Source organism: Callithrix jacchus, chromosome 15, assembly GCF_049354715.1.
Source record: "Callithrix jacchus isolate 240 chromosome 15, calJac240_pri, whole genome shotgun sequence".
NCBI lineage: Eukaryota > Metazoa > Chordata > Mammalia > Primates > Cebidae > Callithrix > Callithrix jacchus.
The window spans coordinates 59,929,117-59,956,922 of NC_133516.1; the positions used below are offsets into that span (position 1 = coordinate 59,929,117).

Below are 27,806 nucleotides of genomic sequence, written 5' to 3' on the forward strand. Positions count from 1 at the left end.
TTCAACAAGCCAACACCCAGAATAAGATTTTGGTCCCAGCCAGGTACAGTGGCTTAAACCTGTAATTCAGTGCTTTGGGAGGCTGAGGCTGGCAGACCACTTTAGGTCAGGAGTTCCAAGACCAGCCTGGCCAACATGGTGAAACCCCGTCTCTAGTAAAAATACAAAAATTAGCTGGACATGTTGGTGGGGGCCTGTAATCCCAGCTACTTGGGAGCCTGAGGCAGGAGAATCTCTTAAACCCGGGAGGCGGAGGTTGCAGTGAGCTGAGATCAGTGGCACTCCAGCCTGGGCAATACAGCAAGACTCAGTCTCAAATAAAATTTTTTTGAAAAAGAGATTTTGGTTCTTTACTTTAGACTGCCAACAAACTGGGGTAATTAATATCAGTTTCTTTTTGTTTGTTTGGTTTTTTTTGTTTTTTTTTTTTTTTTTTTTTTTTGAGATGGAATCTTGCTCTGTCACCCAGGCTGGAATGCAGTGAGGCAATCTCAGCATACTGCAGCCTCTGCCTCCCAGGTTCAGGCTATTTTCCTGTCCTAGCCTCCCAAGCAGCTGGGACTACAGGCACGTGCCACCATGCCCAACTAACTTTTATATTTTTAGTAGAGACAAAGTTTCACCATTTTGGCCAGGTTGGTCTCAAACTCTTGACCTTGTGATCCACCCACCTTGGTGTACCAAAGTGCTGGGATTACAGGCGCGAGCTACCACATCTGGCCAATGTCAGGTTTTTAGAATAGCCATAGATTTTGTTTTGTTTTGCTTAGTTATTAGAGAGAAAAAATAGCTGATACAAACACTTGGTACCAAAAAGGAACCCAAAAATTTTTGCTGAATATTATATAAACAAATGAATAACATAAAAAACAGCAAGCTACTGGCATGCATAACTATTACTACATTATGAATTTTGATATATATGTAGATGTATGTGAATTTCCATTTATATCCATCTTATTTCCACTTGGTATAGAGTATGCATTCTAAAACTTTACAATTGGTGAATAAATGTATATGATCAGTAAATAATTCTTGATCTTTTATTTTGTTTACAAAATCATGGTTTTTTTTTTATACAGAGTCTCAATCTGTCACCCAGGGTGGAGTGCAGTGGGGCCATTGTGGCCCCACTGCATCCTCCACCTTCCACCTCCTAGGTTCGAATTCTCCTGCCTTAGCCTCCTGAGTAGCTTGGACTGCAGGTGTATGCCACCATGCCCAGCTAAATTTTTTATATTTTTAGTAGAGACGGGGTTTTCCCATGTTGACCAGGTTGGTCTTGAACTCCTGACCTCAAGTGATCTGCCTGCCTTGGCCTTCCAAAATGCTGGCATTGAGTCACTGTGAGCAGCCAAAAATCATTACAGGCATTGAGTCACTGTGAGCAGCCAAAAATTATACATTTTTACATCCTTTTAAAAAAGGTAATGGGTCATTATCATCAGCAGATTGACAGAAAACCAAATACCACATATCACTTATAAGTGGGAGCTAAATGATGAGAACATATGAACACATAAAGGGGAACAACACAGGAGGGGGAAGAGGATCAGGAAAAATAACCCCATGACAAAAGTTTAGCTGTGTAACAAACCTGCACATGTCCACCTAAACTTAAAAGTTTAAAAAAAGTAAACAATAGTAATTTCACTGTTTCAGAAGAGTAATATTTGTCACCTTTATATTAAAAAGTAATACAGGCTTTCTCAGACCAGAGGATTATAGGAAGAATTTCTCATGAAGAATCATCTGAACCTCTTGTAAATGTTATAAAGAATACAGTTCATGTAATGTAAAGGATAAGATATCTGATTCACGTCAGCTTTTATCTTGACTTGGAAACATAATTAGGACTAACCGAAGAGGATATATTTTAAGTCTTACCAGCTTTTTTTGTTTGTTTGTTTGCCACGGTAGGATTGACCTGGCCGCTCTAATGTTACTTTATCTGGTGGAAGTTTCACCCAGTGAGTCACTTTCTATAGACTTTCCTTTTGATGATCAAAAAATCATACTGATAGTGCTAACATTTATAGACTACTGACTTTGGACCAGGCAGCATCTTAAGTGATTTACATGCATGATCTTAATCTTCAGAAAGTCCTATGAGGTATGAGTTGTTGTCCTGACATTAGAGATGAAGAATTAAACTTCAAGGAGATTAAGTAACTTACCCACATCATACAGGTAGAAAGTAAGAGTGCTAAGTTTGTACTCAGGTCCTTCTGACTCCAAAACCAGGGTCTTAAACCAGTTCTTCCTCTTGCTCTATACTCTCTTACAGGGAAATCTACTCTTCCTTCTTCCTAAGTGGAAAGAATATAAAAAATATGGCTTTGAAACTCATTGGTTTTGTAAATTTAGATTTACTTTCACTACGAGTCTCTTCAATCCAGGAAACCATAAAGTGTGCATCCACACATACACTCAGGGAGCAAATGGCAGAGAGTCAAGATGTAATTTTAAATATGCTGCATGATAATGGATTTTTAGAGTTACTCTCCAAAAATACCTCTTTTCTTTTTATAAATGGTACAATCATCATTATGGGAATTATATTCATAACAAATGTATCACTTGACTGTTTTTCCAAGTTGATATTGATTTTCTTATTGCTACTTTCAAAATTAGAGGAAGCAATAACAAAGGAAACCAGTGCTGACAATTTCTTGTTCTAAGTCCACACTGGGAGAATTAATAGAATCCGGGTCTACCCAAGTCAGGAAAAAAGTGAATTGGTATTTTTTTGATTGTTAAATAATACATGTATTACATGCATGGTTACTATATCATTTTTCCTTTTTTTCTTTTCTGCTTTCTCTCTGTGGATTCTTAAACTATGAAGCATGGTATTATCCCATTAATTCTTGGCCATTTTAAAACTAAACTTTTTATACCCTCCTCTGGGTCATCCCACCTCTGAATAGCTTCAGCTCTTCCTGTCCATATGTATGATGGCTGGTTCATTAATTATGACCTAAATAAATTACTCTTTCTTATTTACTTTTATTACTTCTCAAAAAAGATCTTGGACCCTCTTGATTTTATTTTCTCTGGACTATAGTCAGACTTACTATATTCAGGTATTTATGGTAAGCTACTGCTTCCCCAGCTCTAAACATTTAAAAATTTCCTGGACTAGAAATATGTGGACATTTTCCCCTTACTCTCTGATTTACTCCATGGCCTGAATTCTAAATGTTTTCCTATATTAAGGCTTTTTATTATTGATGGCGTATTGCAGCTTTAAGGCCTTTGTACATTTCCACTCCTCCAGGAATGTAACTGCTTAATCACTTCCTTTCTGGTCAGAGTGAGATAGCACATTCCAAATACTGCAGCATATTTTCTAATCTCATTTTAAAATGAAATTCAGATATTACATTCCATAGGAGAATAAAGGACAGCTGTTTCCACAAATATGATATGAAAACACATCTGCGACACAATCATACATTCATTTTAGCACACGGCTGTTGGAAAAAGTTGTGTAAAATGCTGACAAATGAAATCAACACTAAAACGTAAAGGGATTTATTTATTTTTTAAATCTACACATCACATGTCAATGAACCACATATAAAGCTGGAAAGACAGGCTATTTTGAGAAACAATGATACATGGATATTAATTCCTTGTTTTACATATACATTATTTTTCAATCATATCTTTAGTGACCAACTGCTAAAGGGAATACAACCCAAGTGGAATTGTTTAGCTACTTTCCTAAAAGGGAACAATCTTTCTTCTTAAAAGAGTTGTTTCTGTTTATTTTCACCTTGTTCAACTTCACACTTTGCACCTAACATTTAAAATCTCCATATTGAGTGTTCATCCACAAAGAAAAGCAGAGGAATAGAAGATTTGGAACCAAAGTACCTATACCAGCCCATCACACTATGTGTTGAAATGTGGATTTCTGTCCATTATTCACTGAGTATACATTTTATTTAAATGTACTTTTTTGTGTCTCTGGGATTTCTAGTAACTGATGTGAAAGCTCTTTTTCACTGACTTTATGAAATCAGTGAGGAAGCCATAGCTTATGGTGCTTCAGAGCAGTCACACTGGAGAGAGACAAAACATGAGTTTGTATCTTTGTTCTGGCTACATCCTAGGTGCATGAAGAAGGTGCTGCACCTCCCCGAGCTTCAGCTGTATCACCTATAAATTGGGAGTTTAAAGCATAATGGAATTAAATGAGATCAAATAAGAAAAGTACTTGGCCACATGGCATGACTGCAATACATTTTGCAAGTCAATTTTATTGTTGCTATTAGTGCGATGGTCACAGTGATAGAGAATTATCCATAATGTATTCTGTCTCATAATGGCTGCTGCTACTGATCATTACCCAAGTACCAAGGCTTTGGAGATAAAATGACTCTGTTTCCTCATCTCTTACCTTATACAAAAAGCAAGTAAAGATAGATTAAGGGCTTAAACCTAAGACCTGAAACTATAAAAATTCTAGTAGATAACATTGGAAAAACCTTTCTAGACGGTGGCTTACGCAAGGATTTCACAACCAAGAGAACCCAAAAGCAAATGCAGTAAAAACAAAGATAAATAGCTGAGACCTAACTAAACCAAAGAGCTTTTGCACAGCAAAAGGAACAGTCAGCCAAGTAAATAGATAACCCACAGAGTGAGAGAAAATCTTCAAAATCTATACATCTGACAAAGGACTGATAGCCAGTCTCCACAATGAACTCAAACAAATTAATAAGAAAAAATCAAACAATCCCATCAAAAAGTGGGCTAAGGGCATGAAGAGAAAATTCTAAAAAGAAGATATACAAATGAACAAAAAACATATGAAACAATGCTCAACATCACTAGTGATCAGGGAAATGCAAATCAAAACCACAATGCAATACCACCTTACACCTGCAAGAATGGCCATAATCAACAAACAGTAGATGTTGGCGGAGATGCAGTAAACAGGAAACACTTCTACACTGCTGGTGGGAATACAAACTAATACAGTCACTATGGAAAACAGTGTGGAGATTCCTTAAAGAACTACAAGTAGAACTACCATTTGATCCAGCAGTCCCACTACTGAGTATCTACCCAGAGAAGTCATTCCTCAAAAAAGATTCTTGCACACACAAGTTTATAGCGGCACAATTCACAATAGCAAAATCACGGAAACAAGAATCTTTTTCAAGTAATGACTTCTTTGGGTAGATACTCAGTAGTGGGACTGCTGGATCAAATGGTAGTTCTACTTTTAGTTCTTTAAGGAATCTCCACACTGTTTTCTGTAGTGACTGCACTAGTTTGTCACATATATATATCACATATTATGATAAGATATATATAATAACTAATGTAGATGATATATATATCATATAACTAATATACTTATCATATATATGATATATATATCATATATATAACTCATGGCTGGACGTGGTGGCTCATGCCTGTAATCCCAGAACTTTGGGAGGCCAGGCTGGTGGATTATGAGGTCAAGAGATCGAAAACATCCTGGCCAACATGGTGAAACCCTGTCTCTACTAAAAATACAAAAGTTAGCTGGGCATAGTGGCAGGCACCTGTAGTTCCAGCTGCTTGGGAGGCTGAGGCAGGAGAATCACTTGAACCCGGGTGGTGGGGGTTGCAGTGAGCCGAGATCCTGTCACTGCACTCCAGCCTGGCAACAGAGCAAGACTCCATCTCAAAAAAAAAAAAAAAAAAGAAACTTTTTCATGTAACCAGATACCACCAGCAGGTACCCCAGTAACTGATGGAAAAAATTTAAAATAAATTAATACTAATAATAATTGTGGAAATATTGGTGGTAAAGTCTTAATTAACCATGAGTTTACAAACTTCAACATAATACCCATTTATACACTCAGTTCTTTTACTTAGAAAACTGTCATATTGCCAACTGTTAGGATATGGATAGATATTTATACCTGAAAAGAATGATTTGGGGCATGTAATCTTTCCTAAACATGTGCATAAATATCGTGTCCCTTGATTCACATCCACAGCTCACTCTAGTGTGCATTTGCTATTTGAAACCTTTCCTTAATTGGAATGTTTGGGGTATGCTTTGCCACTGAATCACAACATTCTGCAGTGGACAGAACAGACGCATTCTGAGCACCAACCTTGTAGCATGAACATCTTGTGCTTGCCTTCATGCCTTTTCAAAGATTATCTTATTAAATCTTTTCACTTGATTCTTATGTTGAAACAAAGAACATTCATTCCATCATATTTATGAGAAAATTAAGACCTGCCCAAGGTCGACACAGTTAATAAGTGGCAGAGATGGTTTTCAAACTCAGATCTGCCCAAATACAGTCTTTCTATTTGCTGTTTAGGAAGGGTTTATCATTTGGAATCTATATTAATTAATAACTAATAAATGTTTCTGATTATTTTCTCAAATACCAGATTTAATTAGATACACTTCAAATGCCTAAAACTTATAGATGTGAATGAATTTATAAGCTAAGAAGAAAAACACATGAATTCGGTTTTTTTAAACTGAGGAAAGATATTTAAAAATCATTGCCGTTATTTCTCATTTTCTTGCTCATTTCTTAATACCGTTTCTCTGGTCAGAAACCGTGATTGGTTTTTCCTAGATGATACTTGATCTCTGCTGTCTCTCAACTCTTAATTTTTCATGCAACTCTGGAAGTTGAACAGGATATCTGTGCAAAAATGTAGATGACTTACTCTAAGAACCTATATTCAGAAGTGACAATTCAGACTGATTCAGTGCCACTTTTAGGGATAATGGTTTAAAATATTAATTCTGTGAGAAATTTTTTTTTAAATCCTAGCTTAATTCCTTTTGAAGAAATCTGAGACCATTTCCGTAAAGAGAAGAAAAATACCATGTTCTACCCTCACTTGGTATCCATTGAATATAAAGTAGCTTATTACATCAGAAATATAATTCAAATCATAACACTGATTTGTTTCGTGCTGAGTACGTATGTATCCTTCATGTACACTTTTCACAGCCCAACCGCAGCTAACTCTGGGTTGCTATGATTAGGTGTTATGTGTCAGCCCTGCCAGCTTGAGCCCTAACAGGACAGAAGCTGTGTTCTCACAATGCTTACCTTCTGAGCTGGCGATCAGATAGTACTTAATGGAATTTCTATGAATATATAAGTGATGAAGACAATAATGTATAAACTTAAAATATCCCTAATTCTAGAAGAATCTGGTAATTAAGACATGTATATGTGTAATTTTAAAAATATCCTTAGCACTCCTTGAAACTAAGCCTGAATGTGGAAACATTCTACTTTGTAACTGCAGCCTTCCCGATTGTTGTCAGAAATACATGAGATAATAATCATAAAATACTTACCAAAATGGCCAGCATGGAGGAAATCGTCAGTAAATGTCACTCAGCTCTAGTGTGCACAGCCAGATGGCTTGCAACCTTGCACAACATACTCGAATTGGAAGTCCTCAAATCTGATAAAAGGTTATTAAATCAAATGTAATAAAAAATGAAATGGCAGTTAACACACTTCTTATTGAGAGGATTTACATTTGGGAGGGTGGAAGAAAAACTTTCATGAACAATAATATGTCTCACTTTTTAGACATATTTCTTATATTAACTCATTTGTACTTGTAACTGCTTATTAAACTGTGATCTTTGGGTTTATAAATGTCTTAACTCTTTAACCAGACTTGACGTTTTTGAGGGAATAAAGCATTCTTCTAAAAAGAACCATGAACAGTACCTTCTAAATATTTTAAAGTGTACCACAAGAACTTTAAAACAATTGTGTATCTGCATATATATCTATACATTTTATGCATAGTTGTGTATGTGTATAAAGAGAGAGTCTCACTCTGGGTGTGTATGGAGAGACAAGTATAATTGCATGTAATAAAATGGTTTGTGAAGTGAACATAATTGTGTCAGAAAACAAGAGTTTGCATTCTGATAATGATATTTAAATACAGAGAGGTCTTGGGCAGGTCACTTAACATCTTTAGTGTCTTCACCTAGACCTATACTATCCAATGTAATATGCTGGCATGATGGAAGTCTTCTATTTCTCTGCTGGCCAATATGATAATCACTAAGTGCATGTGGCTATTGAGCACTTGAAATGTGACTAGTGTCTGAGGAACTGAATTATAAATTGTATTGAATTTTAAGTATTTTAAATCTAAATAGGCACATGTGGCAAGTGTATACTTTAGTGAACAGTATAACCATAAAATCAAGGAGAATGGGACAATGTCATATAAAAAGAAGGTTTCGTGATTTCCCTTGTTATGGGTGCTACCAATGCTGTTTTGAGCAGAATGATTCTCTTTTCAAATAGTGATATCTTAGGACTTAAATGCTTTTCCCCTTATTTCTCACAACAGATCTTGACAACTTTAAAACAAGAACAAGAAGCACTGTGTCTGTCCGTCGAGGTCAAGGAATGGTACTACTGTGCGGCCCGCCACCCCATTCTGGAGGTACATATAAATGCACTGACATGTGTACACTTCACTCACTGTTATTTTTTTGTTGAATGTTCTCCCTTCTGACACCAGCTGAGTGGACAGTGTCATTTACAGAGATTCCCAAAGCCCCTTCATGTAGAGGAAAAAAACATTGTGAATGCCTCCCATCATTAATATAGGAAAATGTCAGATTGTGCAAATTTTCCATCCCACTGCTGTCTACCTGGCACAGGAGGAAAGACACCTGAGTCAATCAAAGTCAGAATGCTATTGCTTGGTAATGCAATGTAATTTAAATGACTCATACTTTTTACTACTTGATTGGGTTAAAAAAGATGGCCCTGCATCATTTCATCTTCTCAATGGTCTGAACTGTCTGTGGACTGTTTCAATTCACAATACTTCTGACACCAAATGTATGCGTTTTTTCCACACCAACAACCAAGTCTCCAATCTTCTGGATACCAACTGGCTGTCCAGTGATTCAATTCCATTCTCACACTAACTACTCTAGGATGGTTAGTGTCAGAACTCATAGGATAAAGGCTCAGTCCCACAGAACTGCCTCCATTTCAGATGCCACTTGCAAGGCCCTGACCTCCCATATTTCTGACTAACTGGCTATAAAGTAGGGACTCCCCTAACTCCCTTCTTGGCTTCCATAATTTTCTAGGATGTCTCCCAGAACTCAGGGAAAACGGTTTACTTACCATACTGGTTTGTTATACAAGATACATGTGAACAACCAGATAAACATATGGAGCGAGTGAGGGCCAAAGTGTTCTGATGTAGGAGTTTCTACGCTTGTGGACCCTCCCTGCCTATGGATGCATTCACTAACCCAGAAGCTCTCCAAACCCTGTCTGTTAGAGGTTTTATGCAGGTTCTGTTATGTAGGACGATTGATCAAATCTATGGCCATTGGTAATTGAACTCAATTTCCAGCCCTTCTCCCATCCCCAGGAGTGGGGAATAAGGAGGCTGAAAGTTTTAACCCTTTAATTATTTGGTTGGTTCCTCTGACAACCAGTCAAAGGGCTTCACCAAGAGTCACCTCATTAGCATAAACTCAAGTATAATTGAAAGGGGCCTATTTATGAATAACAAAAGACACTCTTCTCACCAGTATCACTCAGGAAATTGCAAGAGTTTTGGGATATAGACGAAAGATATATTTATATATTTCTTATTAATCACGGTATCACAGGATCAGACCAAGAAAAAAAAGTTCCTTGACCATGAAATCTAAGATCACTTTGTGGAGACTCATAACAACTACATCAGTTAGGAATGCATTTAACTGCAAATAACTGGAAACCCAGCTCACAATATTGTTTTTCTCACATGCAATATTTCCTTTTTTTTTTTTTGAGACAGAGTCTCACTTTGTCACCCAGGCTATAGCGTAGTGGTGTGATCTTGGTTCTTGGCTCCCTGCAACCTCTGCCTCCCAGGTTCAATCAATTCTCATGCCATAGCCTCCCAAGTAGCTGGGATTACAGGCTCCCACCACCACGCCCAGCTAATTTTTACATTTTTAGTAGAGATGTGGTTTCACCATGTTGATCGGGCTGGTCTCAGACTCCTGACCTCAAGTGATCCACCCACCATGGCCCTCCAAAGTGCTGGGATTACAGGGGTGGGTGAGCCAGTGCAGCCAGCTGGCATGCAAGAATTTTAAAGGTATGTAATCTAAAGCTAGCACAGCTTCTTGAGGATGTCTTCTAGAACTCATGCCCTTCACTGATCCCACTCTGAAGTGTTTAGCATGTGGTATGGATAAGGCATGAAGTCTGCATTCCAAACCAGATCAAATGGGAAGAAGCAAAGACAAAAGGTGAAAGTTTGTTTTAGTTTGTTTTTGTCCACTTCAATTTACCTTCACTATCTAAAGTTTTGGGGGTTTTTTTTGTTTTGTTTTTTTGTTTTTTTTTTGTCAAGGACTTTGCCTCCATTTCATTGATCACCCCAGTGGCAATGGAGAGTGAAAAATCAAATATTTCATGCCCTGGAAAATATCATAATTTTGTTAATAAGGGAGAATATGGAGAGATGTGTAGGCAACTTGCAGTGTCAACTTAAAGGATCTATAATGACCAAAGGGCAAATATAACTGCACATAAAGGGTTTAGTCATGTGGAGGTTTAATAAGTAGTGATATTTATTAGGATTTCACTAAGGTCTGTAATGACAGGATTGATAAACTCTACTCTTGGAAGTTCAGGCTGAAGTTTAATTTAATATCTGCTATTCTTGTTGTTGACTTAATTTTCAGTTTTGCCTTCCATATGATTTAAAAGAGAAACATTTTAAATTTGGAATTTGAAAAACACTTTTATTTTTGTCCTCCATTCAAAAGTTGCAGTGTGGCCAGGCACGGTGGCTCAAGCCTGTAATCCCAGCACTTTGGGAGGCCAAGGCTGGTGGATCACAAGGTCAAGAGATCGGGACCATCCTGGTCTCAAAAAAAAAAAAAGTTGCAGTGTTTCCTTTCTCAGCTAATTCTGAGCTAACATTTTCAGCAGAAAATAGCAATTAGTAAAGGAGGTAAAATGCATGTATTTCAAGTGTACTGCATACGAAGGAAGGGTAGGCGAGCCAGGTTTCCCTCTTATGTCTGGATCAGGGACATGGAATTGTTAGGATTTCCGGTTTTTGAAGACTGACCAAAAATCTAGGTTTGATTTCAAAGGTTTGTGTTTGGAAAATGGGATTATTCTTTAGAATTTCATTTTCCTTTCAAGTTAGTATCAGAAGCACTAAATCTGGAGTCCAGGATGTGAGTTTTTATCCTTTTTTTGTTTCAAATCATTATTTGATACTGGAAAAATATCATCAAATTTTTTATGCCTCACTCTGCCTATGTATAAAATGAAGAGATTAAAAGAAGTCTCTCACATCCCTATTGATTCTATCAATAGTTATAACTCAATAAGGGCTAAACATCTTGTTTATCAAGTATGTTTACATTATTGAAGGCCTGTCCTTTACATGAGAAAACCACTCCACTGTGGATATATATTTAGATTCAGGTGAAGTTCACTCAGACTAAAACTCCTTTTAATATAAAGTCTGATCAAAATTAAAATTGTAAATTTTACTAATTTCTTCTGCAGGCTACCTTCACTGCATTAAGCTTTCATCATGTGGCTGCAAATCTAAAAATTAATCTTGTAGGTATTTTAACAAAAATACCACTCCTCTCTGGTATAATGATCTCTTTAGGAAAGGCAAAACACATGAAGTGATGCTGTGCTGCTGCACAGTGAAGTACCTGACTACTTTCCCTTTCCCACAGAGAAATGTATTAAAATTTTCCATAGACATCTACTGAAATGTACTTGTCTCTGCTGGCAGCAGTCAGCAGCTCTGAAATCCAGTTCCTTGAGCTGTGCTGACATTTCTGACAATCTTGATGGTGAAAGACAAGGAAATAAATATTCTTATTATGAGCTCTATTAGAAACAGTGTGCATAATAATGCTGTGGCAAAGCCAGCATGGCTAGGAAATTTTTGAGAAAAGAACAAAAAAGATCTTCAAGGTTATAAGAGAGCATCTCAGCCATCCATCAGTTTCGGGCAAGGGAGACAATGATTATCTGATGAAATCCTTCCAATTTCTCAAAAGGCTCCAATGCAATGGTACAGCAGTGATTCTCTCACCGCTTTTCTGGACTGTGTGTCACCCTAAACAGGCAGAATCATTGTGAGCCACTGGGCATACTGAGCATTTCAGATCCAGCATATGGTCTCCCGGTTTCCATTGTAACAGATCATGCAGAGGAAAGGAAATGAGTCAGCCTTTTATTATATCAGTGGGGTACTGAGTAATGGCATGAAATCCATTGTAAAGGATGCTGCATGTCCTATTTTGAAAGCTGTACGGTGTCAGACCTTCTTAGGGTAGCAGAGAAATGAGCAGCAATTAATCTGTTTTGAAAAGCATTTCAGTCAGCAGGTATTTCCAGCACTCTACCAATTACTATGTGTGGCATCTTTGTCATCTCTTGGTTTATATCTATGAATTCAGATGTAATGTTTTTGCATAGATTTTTAGCATTAAATATAACAAAACACTAAAAAATACAAATCACTTTGATGGACTCTGGCTTCTTTGGTGCTCCTTCCTATTAGAAACAGAGATTATTGAGGTCCAGAATGTCCACTTTGCTTTCTGCCAACTCCAGGGTCACTGGGCACCAGGAATTCATGACCTTTAACCAAGCTCTCATTAAATAGGAATTGAGCAGAGGAACTTTGAGATTCTTCCTTCCAATATACAAAAATTTCTAGGGTATTCATCAATAAAAATCCTCGCGAACTGTTCATCAAAAGAGGTTTTTGTTCATGACTTCCTTTTATATGTCACCACGGTGCTTGCTACTCAAAGGGTGGTCCATGGACCAGCAGCATTGGTCTCACCTGGAAATTTGATAAAAAGGTAGAATCTCAGACCCCATCACAGCCTACTGAATCAGAACTTGCATTTTAATAAGATCTCCAAGTGCTCATATACACATTAAAGTTTAAGATGCCCTCATTCATAGCTGTGATTCCCACGCCTACCCTACCTCTGGCCAGTGGGGGCTGACAGCTTGAGAAACTAGAGGGCAGCTTGTTAAAACCATAGGTATCCAACCTGTTCACAGGGATATTCCGATTCCATAAATCTGGGGTAGGGTCCCCAAGGCTGTTAAAAAAAAATCAGGCCAGGCACGGTGGCTCATACCTGTAATCCCAGCACTTTGGGAGACTGAGGTGCAAGGATCACTTGAGGTCAGGAGTTTGAGACTAGCCTGGCCAACATGGTGAAACCCCATCTCTACTTAAAATACAAAAATCAGTGGGCCGTGTTGCTGTGCACCTGTAATCCCAGCTACTTGGGAATCTGAGACAGGAGAATCGCTTGAACCCAGAAGGCAGAGGTTGCAGTGAGCCAAGTTTGTGCCACTGCACCCCAGCCTGGCAACAGAGTTAGACTCTGTCTCAAAACAAAACAACAAAACAATAAAACTCTAGCTGACTCACTGACTGAGGCAGCTCCAGATTTAAGCTCCATTCACTTGGATCATCTACAAAAGTAGCCCAGGTCTGGCCCTGCTGAGATGGAGTGCTTTGATTTCCACATCACTCAGGTAGAAGGGCTGAGCATTCCTTACATGAAATTTTTATTTAAAATAATTCATTTTGTTATTTATTTTTTGAGATGGAGTCTCACTCTGTCACCCAGGCTGGAGTATAGTGGCATGATCTCAGCTTACTGCAACTTTTGCCTCCTGGGTTCAAACTGATTCTCCCACTTCAGCCTCCCGGGTAACTGGGATTACAAGCATGCACCACCATGCCTAGCTATTTTTTTTTTTCTATTTTTAGTAAAGACAAGGTTTCACCATGTTGACCAAGCTGATCTCAAACTCCTGACCTCAAGTGATCTTACCAAAGTGCTGAGATTATAGGCATGAGCTACTATACCAGCCAATTTAAAATAATTCAAAATAAAATATAGTTACATTAGACTTTCCTTTAATGTCATGTTTTTGTTCATAAAGGAAATGAAAAACTAAGAAAAGGCTGGCTTTTCCTAGGGATTCATACTTAGAAGTAGCATTCTGGTCAGGTACAGTGCCTCATATCTGTAATTCTAGCATTTTGTGAGGTCAAGGTGGGAGGATCACTTGAGCCCAGAAATTTGAGATCAACTTGGCAACACAGAGAGAGTTCATCTCTAAAAAATAATTTTATTGGTCAGGTGTGGTGGCTCACACCTGTAATCCCAGCACTTTGGGAGGCTAAGGCGGGCAGATTGCCTGAGGTCCGGAGTTTGAGACCAACCTGGCCAACATGGAGAAAGCCCATCTCTACTAAAAATTCAAAAATTAGCCAGGTGTGGTGGCACATGCCTGTAATCTCAGCTACTCAGGAGACTGAGGTGGGAGAATCACTTGATCCCTGGAGGTGGAGGTTGCAGTGAGCTGAGATCATGCCATTGCACTCCAGCCTGGGTGACAAGAGGGAGACTCCATCTCAAAAAATAATCATTATTACTATTATTACTTTTTTATTTTATTTTATTTGCAAGAGAGTCTCACTCTGTCACCCAGGCTAGAATGCAGGGGCATGATCTCAGCTCGCTGAAACCTCTGCCTTCTGGGTTCAGATGATTCACCTGCCTCAGCCTCAGGAGTAGCTGGGACTACAGGCATGTGCCACCACACCAAGCTAATTTTTCTATTGTTGTAGATATGGGTTTTTGCCATGTTGGCCAGGCTGGTCTCAGACTCCTGACCTCAGGTGATCCACCCACTTCGGCCTCCCAAAGTGCTGGGATTACAGGTGTAAGCCACCATGCCTAGCCTAAAAAAATAATTTTAAAAATTAGCCAGGTGTGGTGGTGTGTGCCTCTAGGCCCAGCTATTCGAGAGGATGAAGTAGGAGGATTCCTTGAGTCTAGGAGTTCAAGGCTGCAGTGAGCGATGATCACACCACTGCTTTCCAGGCTGGGCAAGAGAGTGAGATCCTGTCTTAATAGCAAACAAACAGACAAACCTAGAAATACTATTTTCTATTCAGCCAACTCTCCTGCATTCTTATTAGTGAATGTATGGCTTCCAAGAGTAAATTTTAAAAAACCACCTGATTCTGTTTCTGAGATTATTTTCATTGTTATGGGTTTTAGAGAAACTAGCTGTAATTTTCATCTTTAGATTGCTTTTACACAGAACACACCCCCACTAGAGTTGGATCCTATCCACAGGGCATCAGACCCAGGGACCTTAAAACAGAACATCTGTAGAGTCCTTTGTGGTATTTATAATGCTTTAGTTTATATTATATTGTCTTTGGATCCTCACAAGAATCCCATAGGAAGTAAGGACATGTGTTTCATAGATAAGGAAATAGAAGCAAAGAGGTTATGTGAGGGCACACTCTAATCAATGGAAGGAACAAGAGTTACTGTTACCTAGAATGTGCCCTTTTATTTGCATGTAGTAGAGAAGAGTAGAAACATGTACTGTGCTGTCTATGTCAGTAATTCTTTGGGCCACACCTCAGGTGAATTAAATCTGAGTTTCTTGATGGCAAGGGATCCTCTGGCATCATTTGTGCTTTTTAAAGCACTCCAAGTAATTCTAATATGCAGCCAGGGTGGAAAACTTGTGTCCCTGCATTACAAAATCAAGTGGGACTTATCCCAGCAAAACGTCTCTATATGCAAACCTCTCCGGGGTTCCATAAATGTAATTTTATGTGGACATACCCATACAAATTATAATCACAGCCCTAAAAGAAGCAACCACGCCTTTCCACAGCATGGTTATTTCAGCTGGGCCATGTTGTATTTACTGTAGGACAGAGATAAAAGCGTGAAAGTCCTAGCTCTCCCATTAACTTGCTATGTGGTCTTAGGCCAATTATGTAACTTCTTTGGGCCATATTTCCTCATTTGACTTCTGTTTCTGTCTTCCTATACCTACTCAGCTTTGGTATCAAGATATCACCTTCAGAGTTATACTCACCCAGTTTCTTACTTAGTTCAAAGTATGCTGATAGGTCACTGAACCAGGACTCATACTGTGCTAAAATTTAGCATCCTCTATTCCCAGAATAATAATCTTCAAGGTGTCCACATTCAAGTTAAGTTGCTGGCTCTGCCTAACTTCACATTCAATGCCTTATTCTCATTCTTTATCCCAAACTGGCTCCCAGGTTTACCAGTTTTAAATAATTTAAGATTTTCAGGTGCCTCCTTAGTCCAGGCACTTAGCTTAGCTATTGTCCTCATTTCTTACCCAAAGGTGCATGAAATTCCATTTTAACCCCACTCCAAACCTCCAACCATAACATGCTATTCTTTGCATTCTAAGTATAGCTGAAGTCTAGGAAGTCTAGTTATTGGGCCCTACCCATCATATCAGACACCCTAGGCTATTGACGTACACCTGGCTGGGTCTTAGGTTTGTCAACTGTGCTTTGGGCAGCTGGTCACTTTCCTTAGGAAGCAGTCCCTCTGCTTCCAGCTTACTCCCTCTCCTTTCTCTCATTACCATTTTCAGGCTCTCTCTCCTTCCCCATATCTGGGTTCCTAGCATCACTTTCAAATCCTCACACACTACTATAAAGCCAACCAAATGGAATTCATCTTTGTCCTGTAAACCTTTCAATTCTGTAATGAGGATAAAAAGACATAACAAATGTAGCAGCAGTTTGCACAGTTAAAACTTGCAGACACTCCCGATTTTATTCATTAGGCTTGGTTTGATTGTTTTCATTTGCTTAAGCTTGAAATCAAAGTTAAATCAGAGAACTGCTCATCTTTGGAGATTTGTGATTCTTGATTTACATTCATATAACAACTTTGTTATAGGCAAATACTTTTCAGATACATCTCCCAAGAGATTTACATGAAACTTACATCCATTATTAACATAAATTGGTTATGCTCTGGCACTGTGGCTTTGTCATTCTTATAACATTTAAAAATTGCTCTTAAAGACATTACAGTTAAGGTAAACTCTACCAATTGTCTTCTCATAAACCAAACCCTGTGTGATTCTTCAACCCTGTGCGTTTTCTATTTGGTGTATACAGTATGTTCCTGTACTCCATTTCCTTAGAAAAAACAAGGCACTAGGTAGACTTGGGAGGATCCAGGACTTTAAAAATACTGCTGAAATAATGCCGAGAGTATTTTTAATAGACTAAAGAATGTTGTCTTAAATATATTTTTATGTGGCAGCTTAAAAAAGCAAAATGTGAGATTTTTTTAAATGGTTACAAAATTAACAATCACTTAATTGTCAGAAAAAGCTATAAGAACACTGCTCTAGTATTGATCACCTTTTCTGGTCATATTGGGAACATGATTGAAGGTGCATATGGGAACAAGGGAAGGACCAGCATTTCCCTTAGTCATCTCATATTCTCCCTCTCTGTCTCATTCTCTCTCTCTCTCTCTCTCTCTGTGTGTGTGTGTGTGTGTGTGTGTGTGTGTGTGTGTGTAATGAGAGAAGTGCCCAAATATAGATTCTAGTTTTGAAACCACAAATAACAAAGGATAGCTAATGGTCTTCGGGTCCTGAGTGTTTGTTTCTTGGCCACCACTGAGATAGCTGCTTTTTGATACCCATTTTTTGTCACCTGAGAAGTGACTTCCGTGAGAGATACCTTATCACCTGCAAATAAATTAAAAACCATAGGTGCCCAGTTGGGTAACACTGATCATGTTGGAAATCAACGAATCAGAAAAATTCTGTAGTAAGACAAAATGTGGGTTCTTGTCATCTGGTCTTAGAACTTACTTTTGCATCATGTTTAAAATGTTGGTTGGGAGTGGCTTTGAAATACTGCTACTATGCCATTCTTCAAGAATGTTAGAGTCAGCCAAACATTCTTGAGGTAAACCACCTTTTGTAATATAATTTCTGTGGAACATGCATTCTGATTTCCATTTCTTAACAGAGGAACTTTATATATTCACTTGAGTAGACATCAATGTTAATTCAGAGGGGAAAGGTTAACTATTAGGTAGTGATAGGTTAATCAACATCATAGACTACTAGATATCCTTTTTTAAAATCAGGAATTAAATGTTCTTTTGTTTGTTTTTCATGTAACAGGGTCTCACTCTATCACCTAGTCTGGAGTGCAGTGGCATGATCATGGATCATTGCAGGCTGAAACCGGGCTCAAGCAATCCTCCCACTTCAGCCTCTTGGGTAGCTAGGACTACAGGCATGAGCCACCACCCTGGGCTAATTATTTTATTTTTTGGTAGAAATGGGGTCTCATTTTTTTGCCCAAGTTGGTCTCACACTCCTGGCCTCAAGCGATCTTCCTACCTCAGCCTCCTAAAGTACTGGGATTACAGGCATGAGCCACCATGCCCATCCAGGAATTGAATATTCTTAAGGTGATCTTATTTGGTGCTTCTTGACTCTACCGTGTTCCTTTGAAAGATATGAACTTGGACTCCTTTATCTGAAATGTAATTGGCCAGTTCTTCCCTTTTATGTCTTCCCACTTTGCCAATCAGAGGGGTTACAGCACATTAGCGATCTAATCAACATAGAATAATGTGAAACCGTTTATGAGGTGATACCTTTCTATATTCATTAAGCCTTCTCTTTCACCCATTGAGCTGAAAAAAAGGAGACAGGCTGATCAGGGACTACTTGCAATAAACTATATGACCCAAATGGTCTCGGTGGAGTGCATAGGCCACCGGGAGGGAGTATTTGCCCCCACTACACCAAAAGCCAGCTCCAATTCTCTCATCCATGAGATCATTTAGCTCAAAGAAAGAATCAGCAAAAGAAGCAAAAGGGAGGAATTGGGGCCTGGAATGTCTATAAGAGTGACGTGCTTCTCCTCTACCAGATATGACAAGGAGAAGTGAGGTGGATATTTCTGATGTCAGTTATCTCTGAAATTGGTGAACATACTTTTTGTCTTTGAATTTTCCTGTCAACTCTTTTTAAAACAACTTGAATGTTTCGTTACTATACTGTCGAATGCCTAGATGTCAACAACTATACACTTATGAGTAGGAAAAAATAAGTTTATATAAGTAACAAACATTTGATGGTCATAGAAAAATTATAGACTTTATATAGCTGAGCATCCAGTTTCTTTTATCTTTTTATTCATTTTTTTGAGACAAAGTCTCACTCCATCACACAGGCTGGAGTACTGTGGCAGCACAATTTTGGCTCACTGCAACCTCCACTTTCAGGTTCCAGCAATTCTCTGCCTCAGCCTCACAAGTAGCTGGGATTACAGCCACCTTCCATGACGCCCAGCTAACTTTTTGTATTTTCAGTAGAGACAAGGTTTCACCATCTTGGCCAGGCTGGTCTTGGACTCCTGACATCGTGATCCACCTTTCTCCCAAAGTGCTGGGATTACAGGCATGAGCCACCACGCCAGGTCTGAGCCTCCAGTTTCTTAAAGTAACTTTATAGAGAATTGGTGGTCTGGTTTCTGAGAAAAGTTCCTCACAAATAGTAGCTATATACTTCCTACTTTAATTCTTCTTTTAGTTCTAGTAAGAGAGATGCTTAAGCTGTTCTTACAGCTATAGCAAGTTCCTGGCCATAGCACTTAGAAATAGACTCAGCTACTTAATAAATACCAGTTAATTAAATACCTTATTATTCAGAAAAGATAATAACTTGACTAAAAAATAGCAGAAATAAATATCAGGAAATTTGTTTTCTACCTCTTTTTTTCTTCATTTGCTTTTGTGCACGTTTCCATGTGCTTTATTGGGCGGAAACCAAGAACTTAATGATGGCCCTAATTACCCAGCTTCTCTCCTGACAATTGATCTGTGCTTACTTTAATGATAGGCATTATGCAAATGTATTTGTGAATATATAGATTTAAATTCAAGTTGAGTAGATTTCTATTTTCTTTTTAAACATCCAAAAACAATCAAAAAGATTATCTCTACCTTTGATCCTCAGAACTAGAGGCCCATTGATATCAGAGTAAGGACTAAACACATTAGTACCAAAAGGAAATAACATTTGGAAAGTGAGAATGGATCCATAAAGCTAAATGATCTACAAACTGTGATCGTTCAGCAAAGCTCGACCACATACAGAGCTTTTTCTTTTGGAGTTGTCCTGTCCCAGAAAGCAGTGAAGGATGACTTTGTGGGGGAACATAGGTTGGGACATGAAGAGTCTGGAGATGTGAAAAACACATTACACGTCCAGGGGAGTGCTAACAGGGTGGTACTAGCCAGAAGAGAACAAATGATCAACACTGATCTTTCAACAACATGAATCTGGCTGAGCATTTCATAAATAATCCAGTGGACAATCACAATAGGATAGATGGGAAACATTCTTGTTTTAATGCCTGCTGGAAATATACCCTGTGAATCTCATCTTTTCAACTGAAAAGGGAATGAGTGATTCTTTGGCTACTTTTTTAGCAAGGAATCGGTATTTTGTCAGGTCAGTGCATCACGATGTTACGTGGAATTAAGCAGGATAATGATGCAGCACATGGAATGGGGAAATGCTGACTGAGTTTCGGAAATTTGGAAATAGATTCTGGTTAGGAGCTCAGAAATGGAATATTTTCCACTGTCAGGGATTTTGAACCTATGAGTCTTAGGCACAAATAAGAAGTTGGTAATTTTTATGATATGTTTAACATGCTCAGTTTGGTTTTCAGACATTTAGGAACAAAATAATTGAGAAAAAGCCAAATTGAAGACCAGAGAAAACTATACATTTTGGCAAGTGAAATTTATTTTCACACGCAAAGGAATAAATTGTGGGATTTTGTCTGAGGGTAGGATTAAAGTTTTTGATTCTATGTAATATCAAAATACTGATTTAAAAGGCAATGGTTACTGGAGTAGCTGTATATTACTCAATGACAAGCAATATGGATAAAAAAAATTTTTAAATCAACAAGGTGATTGGAGTTTTCCATATCCACTAGTGATTTTGACATTTGTAGATGAATAGAATAAATACAAAGTTCCAAATACTGCATAATAGTTTTACAGAGAGACCAACTCTGCCTGCATTATGAATTCAAAGAAATGTATAAGGCTTAATTCAGAGGCTGACTGGGAGAATACTCTTGATATCTTAAGTAAGTGGTGCTGCTAACAAAACAATGGGCATTCACTTTGTACCGAACCAAAAGAGCTCTTCCCATCTTCAGCCAAAACACACCCTTTTGTTCTCCCATCATCTTGTTGCAGGTTAACACATTATCAGAATCTTTGCTGTCACAATTAACCCCTGGAAAGGAGTTGTATCATAACAACACTCCACAGGACTTCATAAATCCATATGGCAGGCACAGCTGGAAAGATAGTTGCAGTTGATAATGTAGCATTTCAGAAATATCCAAAGAATCTCCATTTTGTGAAGTATTTTGGAATTTACATATCCTCTCATTCCCTCAAATCAGCCCATACACTAGGAAACACCTGGGAAATGCCAAGATGCTTCAGTTTTAGGTGTTTGAAGCCCAGTTTTATCATTTTATGCAAACCAGTGTTTGCTTTTTGAAGAGATAAACAAGACTTTTAAAAACAAAATGTGGCGGATTTAAGGATTATATTTCTTCATTTCCCACTTACTGAAAAATAAGGTAGCTATGACAGTTCTCTGAAATGAGTACCCAAATATAAGAAAGACATTCATGCACCTTCTTCTCTTGTTACCTTGAGAATTTGTTCACTGTCTCTACAAGCTGGCACTCCTTCTAAATGTACAACTCCAGTTTACTTCAATGGACACAGTTGTGATGAATGAGATTTATGATTGTGTTCCAGTGGATTATGTAAATTAGGATTTCAAGGCTAAGGAATAGGTTTCTTTTAAAAAAGTAAAAATATGAGATTTTGGCAGAACCTTTCAGATACTAGGCCTTGTCATAGACAGGGCAGATAGAGGAGTGAACAAAAACAAAGTGTTTTCTCTTGCCATGTAGCCTACAGGTGTGCTGGGGAGGAGTGGGTAATAAGGTCATCATACTGAGACGTGTGCTTTTGGATGTGAGGTGGAGGTGAGGGAAAGGGAAACAAGGTTCAGTGACCATGTAAAATAGAAGAACACGATATAGACTGGCGAGTCAGAGAAGGCTTCCTTGAAGAAGTAGTTCTGAGGTTCAGATCTGAAGGATGAGAGAATAGAAGGAAAGGAGGAGTAATCTAGACAGAACAGCCGTATATAAGCCTTAGAGTGGGGAGGTTGTCAAAAGAAGCCAATATGGCCCATGGCTATGGACAAGGGGAAAGGTGTTTCAGTTTTCAGTGGTGACTAAAGCAATGGAAAGTTCCATTTTTGTTCCTCAAAATCTTATGAAATCAATGATAGCCAGACACCAGTAAGATGGAAATAGAAAATAGTTACCAAATTGCTTCAAACTTAAGATTTAAAAGTTGAGCTTCTGGGAGCTCCACACAGTCAATTTATAGAAATAGAGGGATGCACCCATTCTTAGCTGGTGAAACCAAGGCCTGGATAGAATTACAACCAATGTGTTAGAGTCATAGAATTAAATAAAATTAAATATCTATAGTATGTAAATAAATAATAAAATAAATCTACACTATTATGATGACTTGGGAAAATACTTAGTGAAAAAAAGGATTGAGAAGGTGGGGAAATGTCAGACATTGGATAAGGATGCAGAGCAAAACAAAGCAAAATGAAAATGCACGTGGGAGTAATGCCCTAAGAAAATGTGAGAAAATTAATGGCTGCATCTCCATTGCGCTTTCAGTCAAGTACAAGAATACATGATTTCTATGAAACAAAGATGCCAATGTAAAAAGAGAGCTGCTGCCAATACAGATTGAGGTTTGAAAGGAGCTGGCAATGATGAGAAATGAAAATATTAAAATCTGCAATGCAGACTCAGTAAAAAGCCAAATGAACATGGTAGAAAATTGAATTAGTGATAAGCATGACTAACTAGATAAGTTTTTATAAAGAACAGAAAATGAAAGTATGATATCAGAAAGCTTCACAAATATGAAAATTAGGTAGCAAAGTGTTCCAATGCATATGTAATCAAAGTAATTGGTAAAGATAGATCATCAGCGTATACATATTATTTTATTATTTATATCATCACATACTTGCCATTCCATGTGAGTTCATCATCCTTTTAATAGTAAAAACATGTTGTACTTTCTCATGTTTGAGAGGGAGGCAAAAATATTATGGTATTATTTTAATAATTAAAAAAGAAAGGATATTTACTGGGAGCTGCCAGGAACTTGAGGAAAACACTTGGTGTTTTATACACATTGTTATATACAGTTCCAGAGATATGCTCACAGGATTTGGAAAATTACATATATATATATTTTTTTTTTTAGGTGGGGCATGGTAGCTCACACCTGTAATCCCAGCACTTTGGGAGGCAGAGGCTGGCAGATCACCTGAGGTCAGGAGTTCAAGACCAGCCTGGCTAACATGGTGAAATCCCATTTCCACTAAAAATACAAAAAATTAGCCGGGCGTGGTGGCATGAGCCCGTAATCCCAGATACTCTGGAGACTGACGCAGGAGACTCGATTGAACCTGGGATACGAAGATTGAAGTGAGCCAAGATCGTGCCCCTGCACTCCAGCCTGGGTAACAGAGTGAGACTCTATCTCAAGAAGAAAACAGAAAGAAAAAAGAAAAACAACAACAACAACAAAGAAGTTGTTATCTATTGAACCAGAGACCCAAAATAAAGATGAACAAAAAAGCATTAATGAAAAAAGTATAGAAATATGACAGATATGAGGGTATATAGCTTATAATGAAATCTAAAGAAATGCAACTTATTTTAAATGTAAGAGTCTCAGATTGAGTTAAAAATATTTGTGGTCTAAACAAAATATGATGGTACAAAATACCTATCCTACTAACAAAATGGATTTTTAAAAGAAAAATAAGGGTAGAATTATTAGTTTTAGACCAAGCATTATTCAAATACAAAACCTTAAATTAGATAAAAGTAATTTTTTCTTATAAAAATACACAAACCACAGTGAAGACATTCCACTTACATTATTTTGAACATCATGAAACATAGAGTCAAAATATATAAAGCTAAAAGCTTGGGAATACAAGGAGAAATTACTAATGCATATTTGTTACTTGATAGGTTAAATAAATAACAATGAGGATATAAAGAATTTCAATAATGTAATAATGATTGGCCTTTCTTAATGTAAACATATATATTTATGTATTTTTAAGCACTTCTATAATTTGTACTTTAATTGTTTACATGTTTAGCCAAAAAAATTTTTTAACAAAATTGAAATTATATAGGCCAGGCCTTATTTTCTGCCATAATGCAACTAAATAAGAAATTAGTTGTAAGTCAGTTTTATACAACACCACAAATTAAAAAAAAAAATCAATCCATGCAAATTCCAAATCACAATGCTGATGTCTACTTGTTCAAAGAAAAGATAAAACCCATATTAATCTATTTTTCAAAAGTGAAAAAATGAAAACAAATGTATCTACACTTATACAATTTATGAAAAGTATGCCCTGAAACAAATTAATAACCTTAAATTTGTTGCTCTGCAAGGAATCCTGGAAATCAAAATTCGTATCTTAAGTATTCACCTCATGGATTCCAAAGGAACATAGCACAAGCCTAAGGGATATGGAAAGAAAGAAAATAAAACTCAAAATTAGTAAATTAGAAAATAGAAAACAGTATACAGAGAGACATCCAAGAGGAGCTTTGAGAGAGACAGAAAAAAATATATGAGATATTTCTCTCCAAATCTAATCAAGAACAAACCAGAGAAATACAAATACGCAAAATGATAAATTAAAAAGAGCATGTAATTTTGCATAAAAGATTTAGAATCATTTAAAAACTATGTACAACTCTATGATCATTTGAACATCTGGATGAAATGAACAACCTATTACAAATATATAAGTAACAAAATTGAACCAAGAAAATGTATAAGATATGAACAAATACACCAATTATTATGGAAGGAATTGAAAATCGTCAAGAATTACTTTATATATACACTTTATGTACATATATATGTATATATGTACATATATATATAAAGTATATACGTATATAAAGTATATATATGTGTTTTTTTAATTGCACTTTAGGTTCTGGAGTACATGTGCAGAACATGCAGGATTGTTGCATAGGTACATACACAGCGATGTAGTTTGCTGCTTCCATCCCCGCATTGCCTATATCTGGCATTTCTCCCCTGGTATCCCTCCCCAACCTCCCTACCTTACCCTGTACCTTGGCTATTCCCCCCAACAGACTCCAGTGTGTGATACTCCCCTCCCTGCATCCGTGTGTTCTCATTGTTCAACACCCACCTATGAGTGAGAACATGAGGTGTTTGATTTTCTGTTCTTGTGTCAATTTGCTGAGAATGATGGTTTCCAGATTCATCCATGTCCCTACAAAGGACACAGACTCATCATTTTTTATGGCTGTTTAGTATTCCATGATGTCTATGTGTCACATTTTCCTTGTCCAATCTGTCATCGATGGGCATTTGGGTTGGTTCCAGGTCTTTGCTATTGTAAACAGTGCCACAATGAACATACCTGTGCTTGTGTCTTTATAATAGAATGATTTATAATCCTTTGGATATATACCCAGTAATGGGATTACTGGGTCAAATGGAATTTCTATTTATAGGTCCTTGAGGAATTACCACACTGTCTTCCACAATGGTTGAACTAATTTACACTCCCGCCAACTGTGTAAAAGTGTTCCCGTTTCTCCACATCCTCTCCAGCATCTGTTGTCTCTGGATTTTTTAATGATCACCATTCTAACTGGCATGAGATGGTATCTTATTGTGGTTTTGATTTGCGTTTCTCCAGTGACAGGTGGTGATGAGCATTTTTTCATATGTTTGTTGGCATCATATATGTTTTCTTTTGAAAAGTGTCTGTTCATGTCCTTCAGCCACTTTTGAATGTGTTTGTTTGTTTTTTCCTTGTAAATCTGTTTTAGTTCTTTGTAGATTCTGGATATTAGTCCTTTGTCAGATGGGTAGATTGCAAAATTTTTTTCCCATTATGTTGGTTGCTGGTTAAGTCTAACAATTGTTTCTTTTGCTGTACAGAAGCTCTGGAATTTAATTAGATCCCATTTGTCTAATTTGGCTTAAGTTGCCAATGCTTTTGGGTTTTAGTCATGTAGTCGTTGCCTATGCCTGTGTCCTGAATGGTTTTGCCTAGGCTTTCTTCTAGAGTTTTTATGGTGTTAGGTCTTAAATTTAAGTCTTTAATCCATCTGGAGTTAATTTTAGTGTAAAGTGTAAGGAAGGAGTCCAGTTTCTGCTTTCTGCACATGGCTAGTCAGTTTTCCCAACTATTTATTAAACAGGGAATCCTTTGCCCATTGCTTGTTTTTGTCAGGTTTGTCAAAGTTCAGATGGTTGTAGATATGTGGCATTGCCTCTGAAGCATCTGTTCTGTTCCAGTGGTCTATATCTCTGTCTGGTACCAGTACAATGCTGTTTTGATTACTGTAGCCTTGCAGTGTAGTTTGAAGTCAGTCAGGTAGCATTATGCCTCCAGCTTTGTTCCTTTTGCTTAGGATTGTCTTGGCTATGCAGGCTCTCTTTTGGTTCCATATGAAGTTTAAGGTGGTTTTTTCCAGTTCTGTGAAGAGGATCATAGGTAACTTGATGGGGATAGTGTTGAATCTATAAATTACTGTGGGCAGTGTGGCCATTTTCATGATATTGATTCTTCCTAACCATGAGCATGGAATGTTTTTCCATCTGCTTGTGTCTTCTCTGATTTCCTTGAGCAGTGGTTTATAGTTCCCCTTGAGGAGGTGCTTTACATCATTTGTTAGTTATATTCATAGGTATTTTATTCTCTTTGTGGCAATTGTGAATGGCAGTTTGTTCTTGATTTGGCTCTCTTTAAGTCTGTTATTGGTATATAGGAATGCTTGTGATTCTGCCCATTGATTTTGTACCTGAGACTTTGCTGAAGTTGCTTCTCAGTTTAAGGAGATTTTGGGCTGAGACAATGGGGTCTTCTAAATATACAATCATGTCATCTCCTTTCCTAATTGAATACCCTTTATTTCTTTTTTTTTTTTTTTTTTTTTTTTTGCCCGATTGCTCTGGCTAGAACTTCCAATACTATATTGAACAGGAGTGGTGATAGAGGGCATCCTTGTCTTGTGCCAGATTTTATAGGGAATGCTTCCAGTTTTTCCCCATTCAGTAAGAAGAATTACTTTCTCCAAGTGCTCTGGTCTATACATTTTATAAAGAAAATATTTTAAAGTTTTAAGATAATTCTCTTGCCAAATAATTTGTGTCACAGCCAAGACAGGATGAAAAACTACCAGTTTATTTTATGAAATGAGAATAATCCTGGTACTAGAACTTGACAAAAACAGCAAAAAGAGAATGCCTCTCTCTTATTTATAAATGTTGGTAACAATTATATAGTGGTAATATATGTAGGCACTATTTTAAATGCTTTACATATATTAGCTCATTTAACCCTTACAAAAATCTTATATAGTTAATATGTATTCCCATTTAATGGATGAGAAAAATACCTGAGACATTAAGTAAATATGGCATTACTCAACAATTCATGAAAAACCACTTTAAGATATGAATATTAAATGGGAATAGAAGTTTGAAAAGTACAGGTAACTAAAAAGAAGCCAAAATCAGTATTTGCTTAAAATATATCATATTACATATTAAAAATGCAAAAACAAAATTAAAAAATAAAAACATGATGAGGGAATGCCAACAAAATGGCCAAATAGGAATAGCTCTGGTACACAGCTCCCAGCAAGATGGATGCAGAAGG

General features: G+C 37.4%; 1 protein-coding gene across 17 annotated transcripts in view; it reads left to right on the forward strand.

The window, feature by feature from the left end:
- Positions 1–27,806, forward strand: part of CNTN4 (contactin 4) — a 994,033-nt gene that overhangs the window by 719,466 nt on the left and 246,761 nt on the right. For all 17 annotated transcript variants that reach the window (XM_078351515.1, XM_078351513.1, XM_078351514.1 and 14 more), the window contains one exon: positions 8,380–8,475. In XM_078351515.1, the coding sequence (XP_078207641.1) occupies positions 8,380–8,475 (96 nt within the window). The remainder of the gene's footprint in view (positions 1–8,379; positions 8,476–27,806) is intronic.